This window comes from Corvus brachyrhynchos, unplaced genomic scaffold, assembly GCF_000691975.1.
Source record: "Corvus brachyrhynchos isolate BGI_N302 unplaced genomic scaffold, ASM69197v1 scaffold223, whole genome shotgun sequence".
NCBI lineage: Eukaryota > Metazoa > Chordata > Aves > Passeriformes > Corvidae > Corvus > Corvus brachyrhynchos.
The window spans coordinates 187511-195895 of NW_008237174.1; the positions used below are offsets into that span (position 1 = coordinate 187511).

At 44.4% G+C, this 8385-nt stretch overlaps 1 protein-coding gene across 2 annotated transcripts; it reads right to left on the reverse strand.

The window, feature by feature from the left end:
* Window positions 1-2290: 2290 nt before the first annotated feature.
* On the reverse strand, window positions 2291-8385 carry ING5 (inhibitor of growth family member 5). Of its 2 annotated transcripts, none has more exons than XM_017728741.1 (8): window positions 8320-8385; window positions 8095-8166; window positions 7210-7376; window positions 5819-5930; window positions 4907-5000; window positions 3553-3688; window positions 3331-3392; window positions 2291-2766 (listed from the first exon to the last, which is right to left on the reverse strand). In XM_017728741.1, exons 2-8 carry the CDS (start codon window positions 8120-8122, stop codon window positions 2724-2726), a joined length of 642 nt encoding a protein of 213 aa, XP_017584230.1. In that variant the 5' UTR covers window positions 8123-8166; window positions 8320-8385; the 3' UTR covers window positions 2291-2723. The 2 variants fall into 2 exon arrangements, with proteins under 2 accessions (XP_017584230.1, XP_017584229.1); XM_017728740.1 differs by having other exon boundaries at window positions 8302-8385.

Here is an 8385-nt window from a genome sequence, read left to right on the forward strand (position 1 = left end):
CTTTCAGGGTTAATACCAATGTATCACAGAGATGTGGTGTTTTCTCTGACAACAGAGAATGAAACGTTAAGTGGAAATAAGCTAGGATTCTCTAACAACTACTAACCGAATCTTCGTGAGCCAATTAAATGGAAACCAAGTCATTTAAAACAATGGCACCTTTTACTAAAGTAGAACTTTTTCTCCTAGTTTTACCTTGTATGTTACAAATTTTAATATATACAAAGCTTTTATTCTTTTAAATCACTGTTATGGAACAAACCACTCCTTCCACCTCTATTTTTTCTTTTTTTTTTTTTTTTTTTTTAAACTTTACATTCCTCTTTTTTTTTTTTCCCCGCCCCCCCTCTCGTTTCGGGTAATTGAGTGAAAGTCGGTTTCGACCTCCGGTTTGGATGAGCTGCAGTAAAGCTGGGCCTCTGGCGGGGCTTTTTTGGGCAATGTTGAGTGGGACTTTCCTTTAGGGATCACCCTTCTCCAGGAAACATTTAACACTGTACATTCAAAAGTCAGAAGATTTAAATCCTTTAGTAAGCAAAAATGAAGGCTGCTGGTATTTCTGTCTACAAGGAGTCGTAAAAAATCTCTACAACCAGGTCTAAGAGGGCAGCAGATTCTCCTGAGCCCATCCAAGCCCTGCACTGGCATGTTCCCAGTGGGAGAGTTTATTGCTGGTATCAGATCTCAGATGCTCTACACATCACAGATGTTGTAAAGAAGAGGAGAATGTTGTACCTCACACTATTCATAATTCCTAGCAAATTATCCTTCCTTTTGAGAGCTCTACCTTCTAGAGCTTGTTTTCCTTTTTGCTTTGCTGGTTCAAGTGGAAAATACTCTTCAAAGCCCCAAAAGTACTTCTAAAAACGTGTCTTGTTATCCTACCTGACCAGAATTTTGGAGCTGAGGGAAGTCAGCTCCACACTGGCTCACCCAGAGCTGCTCTCTTCCCTCACGGCATGTTTCCAGCACCATCTCCAGAGTGGAATTTTGAGATGGTTTCAAATCAAATGCTTAATCCATGGCAATACCAGTACTAACAGAGCCTTAGGGAAAAAAAGGGAAAAGAAGTTATCTACAATACCATGGGATGGAAGGGGAAAACAAAACCTGGAACAGCATTGACACAGGTTGTCAGGACACAGCAACGCTCCCACTCAGGCCAGTACAGTGGGTGAAGGAGGAGCAGCTCTCACCCACTGGTGACTGGATTACAGGCTGGCTCATGAGGTATCACAAATCTGCTCTCATGAAGAGGCAGGAGAAGAAGAGGGCTCGCTGTACTCCAGGCCTGTGTGACTGTGCTGTTCCTCCTCCTTCCCTCCAGCACTCCAGCTTTAATTTCCCTGCCTGCTTTCCACGTGCTACTCCACGGCAGCAATGACAAATGTGCATCACAGATGTGCATTTTCATGCACAGAACTCTGCAAACTTCATCCCTCCGTGATGCAATGTAGTAAAGACACGTGCAACATCACACTGGAAATAACAGGACCCTGAAGATGGGGATTTTTTCCTAAAATCCATCCTTTTTTTCTGCCATAAATCAATGTTCACAGAAAAGCTGCCTCACGATTGAGAGGTTTCTTCTATGTCAGCAGCAAGCAAAAAGCCCCACAGAGTGAAGTGGCAGGAGCTGTGTTCTACTTTCCTTCACTGCAAAACATGAGAAAGAGGCTCAGTGCAACAGGAAAAGCCTTCTTTCTTTTGAGAACACGTGCCAGAATCTGAGTAGAAGTGTTTTTAATCTTCTGTACTATTTATTCAGCAGAAGAGAAGTTTATCTGGAAGTTTCTTTATGCCTTTCCAGCAGTCTGTACCAGGAGCTTCTGCACACTGGTAGGGGAAGCAGCCGAGCCAGCGAAGTTCATGAGTTTGGGGCTTTTTTTTTCCTCCTTCCACCAGCAGGGAGGAAACCCTGCAGGCACCTTTCCTCACTACATCTTTCATTGTAGGCAGGTAAGCCTCGTGATGCAGGAGACAGATATGAAGGCAAGACTTTGCTCTTCCCTCAACTTCTGCATCCACTGTATCTCAGAGGAAGGCAAAAACAGACTTTTGCTTTCTGACTCCTGATTTCCCCTCTCCCTTCTGCTGCAGCCACTGACACTGTGCTAATCCAAGGATTCACATTCATCATCTGAAAAGGCAGCTAAAGAAGTCAAGAACATGCAAATGTGGCCCATTAAAACAAAAAAGAAGTCCTGTTGGAACATTCCTGAATGGCCTTCTTCAACAGCAGAGCCACGCCATCATGGGAACAAACAGTGTCCTCATGGAGCCTTTCTCTAAGACCTGATTTCCTGATTTACCCAGGTGCCACACAGGCAATCACAGCTAACAATTCAGGCCTTCGTCTTATTTTGTGAATAAATCTGACCTTCTCTGTCTCTCTCTCCAAGAATACTGTAGGTTTCATCTTCACAGTGATGTACTTAAAGAATCTTCAGGGAAATGGAAACAGCCAGAAAAGGCAACACCCTCTCTCAGTATTATTGTGCAAGACTAACATAAATAAAATCTCCGTGGCAAATGGATTTGGGACTCCCTCCCAAAGTCTTAGGAAAGAACAGGAATTTCAACTGGCCACTGGATAATTAAATATCATACCGGAAAAAAGATGGAGGATAGATTAACAAAAAATAATCAAAGGTAATATTGCAACACGGATGAAGGAATATATTAAATTCTTCTTGCCTCGGTGGTGTATTCCCCTCTACTCCTTACTTCTTTTTCTTTCTTTCCTGAACACAACGAGGACAAAACCTGTAAGAAAAAAGAGGCAGTAATTAGCTCCTGGAATTAACAGCACAGAGCCCAAGAACTGTTTTTAATATTCGTGCACAAATAAGCCTGCTTCTGACTGGCAACTTGTTAATTTGATTAAAATGGTCCATTAGATAAAAATAACAAGCCCATGGTCCTTCCCAAGATGAGCACAGTGGTAGAACCCTGAGAAGTCTTCAAAATATTCCTCCAGAAGTGAAATGAAGAGTTATCTGTCTCTCAGTTTTAAGCACAGCCACAACTAGTGACAGCAAACCTCAGATGTAACATGTCCATGTTCACACAAGCCTCAGGTTAAAACCTGCTCTGTTTATCAGGCAGTTTTGCTCCCACCAGAACCTAAGACTTCTGTGGAAATGGATTTTAAGAACAAGGTTTGTCTTGTATCTTCTACCCTCAAACATAATCCCCCATCACACTGGATTCAAACCCTCTGATGAGAAGAGCAAAGCTCCTCTGCCAGGCTCACAGCAGGGTTTTAATTCTTGTTGAGGCAAACTGCAGCCTGATAAAAATCCCAAAGCTGAATGTTGTCCCACTCACCATTTCCCTTTTGGTTTGGTGGTCAGGTCCACACATGCAAAGTGGAACCACTCAATTGGGCACTGCAAAAGAGAAAGGAAAAACCCACAGGGGAGATTCTTAGTGATTCACAAACGTTCCCATCATTTGGTATGAGCTAACCGAGCAAGGACCCCCTCCTCGGATTGTACAGGGGTGGGAGGCAACAAACATCTGAAAACCAATCATCTCTCAAGTGCTTACATCTGGGTTGTCACAGCCAATCATCTCTCCATAGGACACCTGGTGACACAGGCAGTAGGTGGGTTCGTTGGGATCCACTGGCATGTCCAGGACATCCGAGGGATGCACTGACAGGATGGTATCAGCAAACTCAGACCTGTGGGCAAGGACAGAGTCAGGACAAAACAACTCAGACAACACTGTGTTACAAGGGGATGGCTTCCCACTGCCAGAGGGCAGCGTTAGATGGGATCTTGGGAAGGAATTCTTCCCTGTGAGGGTGGGGAGGCCCTGGCACAGGGTGCCCAGAGAAGCTGTGGCTGCCCCATCCCTGAAGTGTTCATGGCCAGACTTGGAACAACTCAGGCTAGTGGGAGGTGTCCCTGCCCACAGCAGGGGCTGGAATGGGAGGGTCTTTAAGGTGCCTCCCAACACAAACCATTCTAGGATTTGATGTTTCCAAGATCTAAATCCTACTTGGGAAAATTAGTGTTTTACAGTATCTTCCCTAAACCACATGACCCTGTTTTAGAGTTTATATTTCATTACCACAGTCCATTAATTAAAATCATAAGGTAGGTTGGATCACAGTATGACTAGAAAGAATTAAGAGAGAGATTTGTAGATGTCATGAGTAAAGTAACAAAATTATCACACAGATCACTCCTGGCTGTGAGTAGAATAACCTGTTTGGAGTTTTTCCCCAGCCTGTTTTAATAGACATGTTTTCTCACTGTCAGGCATGAGTGAACCCTCTTTCTCTGACAGGGGTGTGTTGACATGCCAGTAGCAGTCCATAGAAACTACTTTTAAGTTTCCTGTCCCTCCATTTAGCCAGCTGAAAATATCAGAATAAACGGAGCCCCTTTAATAGAAATCCCGTCTCAGAGAGGGGACATGCTTTCCTCCTTGCCTCTCAAAACCAAATCAGATTATTCAAGGCTACCTAGGACACTATCCTTCGAAAACAACCCCCAAAATTCTCCAAGATTTCTAGAACAGCAGCACATCAGTTTCTGTCCTGATGGACAAGTGAGTTTCTTTTACCATCAAGACCACAAACAACTGTTAAAAATAGCTCTGTGACAAAAATCAAAGCTATTTTCTCCCAGCTTGCCAACAGCAACAGGGAGGCTGATCCTGTCCTTCCAGTCAGAGTGTTCCAAGCATGCTGAGCTTCCACATGCCAACCAAGGAGTTAATTAACAATGCTGGCCTGTCCTAAGCAGGACATTAATGAAATGGAGTAAGACCAGAGCACTCTTAACACCGCTCGCCATCCGGACACGAGTCGTAAATAGGGTAACACGAGCTTGTGGAAAATTCATGAAGTGCCAAGCCCAAGGCCCTGGAGTTGTGCCTGGCCCTGCCTTACCCTCCTTTGAGTTTCTTTTTCTTTGGTGTATCTTCTTCAGATGTTCTCCTGCCTCGACCACGAGAGCTTCTTTTGTCTTTCTGACTTCGTCCCTCTAGAAAGGAAAAACACCCCCATCGTTTCAGCCTATTTGAGTGGCAGAAACATCCCCAGCTTTTGATGTTTGATGTTGTTCTTTTGATGCAGTTACTGTCTTGAAATCCCTATTTCATATGTAACTGAGTAATCCTTATTATACATGTAATTGAATACGCTGACTGAAATGCATTTTTGAGCCAAAAATACACCAAACTGACAAGTACAACTGAGCACCAAACTCTTGTGTTTGCAGTTCTGGCAATAAAGCACTGCAGTACGTCAGCCCAAGTCATAAACAGCATCACACTTGATTAGACATGCAGTAATTTTTTTCAAATCTCAGTATATCCTTAAACACAGTTAATAGGTTACTCAATAACTAACATAACTTTTATCTCCACCTCCCTGCTCCCACCCCTTATTTCATAGTTCAAAGGCATCAAGCTGTGCTGTGCTGCTGTATCCACATTTCAGTGTCACTGTAATCCCACAATATTTCAGCATACACTGTAAAAAGTGGTATCTTCCTTTAACTCCTAATTTTTCCTGAAACTAAGACTGTTACACACACCAGTGCAGTTTTGGCACAGCACTCTCCTTAGAGCCAGGATGAACAACTTCAGGATGATCTGTGCAACAGTTAAGTTTGATCCCAGCACCACATTTCTCTTCATCTCTTGCCCACTGTAAACATTTTGAAGAGCATTAAAAACAAGCAGAGAATGGTGCGCTTCTTTCCTTCCTCCAAAATAAGAGCCTATTTTACATCTCAGCCTTCCTGGTTTGATATTCCAAGTACTGGAAAAGGCTCTCAATTGTATCAAATTTACCCACTTTTCAGGCTTCGAGATCCAGGGGTTTCGAAGTCGCTGCCTTCCAGTTTATCTTTGAGATCAGCTTCAAACCGCGCCAAGTCTGCATCCAGCCGGCGGATGTGCTTATCCACCTGCACCAAGAGGAAACCACAAACTGAATTACAAAGAAACACACACAAAAAATAGGAGCCCCAACGAAAACAGGAAGGGCTGAAACAGTGGCTGTTATCAGCACAAACAGTGTGGTACCACAGAGCAAGGCATGGAAGGGGTACAGGCTGGGAAAAGGGAAATGGCACCCACAAAGGGAATGAAGGAGGCAACAGCAGGAGGAGCCAATCCCTCTACAAGCGAGCAGAAAGGAAGGGAAAGGAAGGCAGCATGAAGGAGAGTCAAAGCAACTCAGACTAATGATTTTCAGAACAGAACAAGATGAGAGACACTGAAATAACTGGTTTGTCCCTGCAAATTTCAAAATTCAAATACAGTCCCTGAAATGTGTCAAGTTTTTCCCTGGTACTCCACTGTGATGTGAATCAAAGAAGTTTAGCAATAAATACAGACAGAGGTTGACAATCCTCAATAACAAGTCAACACACATTAATTAAGTACCCTGGCTGCAATAAAGTGACTTTCAGGACAGGGATTTTAATCCACCACCCCCAAACTGTGCTGCTGCAATACTTTGTCATCAAATGAGCTCCCTAGTTATCTAGGGCACTGATATTCCTGGGACAGCATTTCCTTTACTGCAGTATTTGATGGCAATAAAACATCTACTGCAGCTGTAGCAAAACCCAAAGCATCTCTACAAGCTGGACAATAAACACTTAGCACAGTCAAAAGGATTCCTCTCACTCAAGTTTCATCCAGTGGGGTGAAACACCTGGAGAGAAGAATTATTCAAGGGACAGGAGAAAAAAAAAAGTGGAGAGCTGCATCTTAAGAAATGGGATTTTCTCACAAGGTCCATTGACGAAATTTTGACACCCAATAAACCAAGGCAATCGAGCAGAATTCCTGCTGCTCCGCCACAAACTAGTTGGCTTAAAACAATTTTGCTTTCAACTAAGACCAGCCCTAAATAAATTGTCAGTGACAGAGAGCAGCCAAGGAGGAGGGAGTGGGGTAAATTTACTGGCAGTATCACACAGCAGACGAGTACTACTGATAAAGTCACCTCCAAGGGGGACAAACTCACTAATTCTTCAGCAAAAGAGAAACCTGGTGCCACAGGAGAAGGCTTTTTGGGAATGGCAACAGTGAGAAACATATGCTTGAAGACTCCCAATTTGTTTAGGTAAGACATTAAAACAAAAAACCATAAAAAAACCAGCCAGAGAAAGCTGACACTGCGAGGTATCTCCTCATACACCACTCCAGAGAATGACCATGGTTTCCATGGCTCACCATCTCGTAGGTCTGCATGGCCAGCTGCACTTTGTCGTCGCTGTACTCTTTGCACTTGCTGTAGGCACTCTGGATCTTCTTCAGGTGCTCCACTCGCTCCTCAGGTACCATGTTCTTCACTGACTCGATGTACGCTGCTGCCAGGCTGTCGATCTCTGCCTTCTTGTCTGAAAAACACACGAGGTACACGTCAGAGACCTGCCAGCCAAAGCAGGTATTTTTGGTTTTCCACTTCCTCGTGGTATTTAGGAGGCCCTTCCTGAGAGCTTTTACACCCCCCTCAATTCCTGAACGCATTTTGCTTTTTAAAAACAAAAGCAATTCAGTTAAAGGTATTCACTCTTTTGACACTTGTGGTGTGATTCTGCTTTCTCAAGTGCTCTGCAGCTAATTCAGAAGTTAACTTGCAGTCAATTCACAGTTAAGATCAGAAACTGAACCCATGGGTTCACAAGTTGCAGCCTCTCTTTCCACACGCAGAACATTTTATCTGTGGTGCAGTCACTGTTCTGATGGTTCAAAATGAAAATCGTTAGCGTGCAGCCAGATACCAACAAAAGCTTCAAAAAGGAAAAAAAAATGGTCCTGCAAGGCACACAGGAATCTAGAACTTGGTAGATATGGAAGTAAGTGGAAGGAAAGCCATCCAAGCGGCCACTGAGTACAGTGATCGCAGAGCTGTGAATTTAAACTGACAACAAAATCAAGCCCTGTGATGTGAGCTGTATCCTCACAGGAAAGAGACAAACACTGCAGAGCACTCGGGCTGAGAAAAGGACAGCAATAGAGGAGAGACACATCCTCCAAAGCCCAGCCTCACTGGGCTCTTCCCATCCTTCAGGCCGGGCTCTCTCGGCCTTTGCTTGCTGAAATGCCCGCACGTACCTTCTGTTCTCTGATCCAGCTCCCGCATCAGCTGGAAGTTCCTCTGCAGCTCGCACGGCAGATTCTCAATACCTGTAAGAGAAATGCTACTAAATACTCTGAGCAACCTTGTCAATGGAAGGTGTCCCTGCCTATAGCATCATCTGGAGCGAGGTGAGCTTTAAGGTCCTTCCCAACCTAAGCCAAGCCATCCTGTGAGTCACGTACCATGAGCCGCCCGCTCACCTCAGCAGACCTTGAGCACCGTGCTGGGAGCCTTGGCAGGCGGGCGCTGACGCGGCCCCGGGGCCC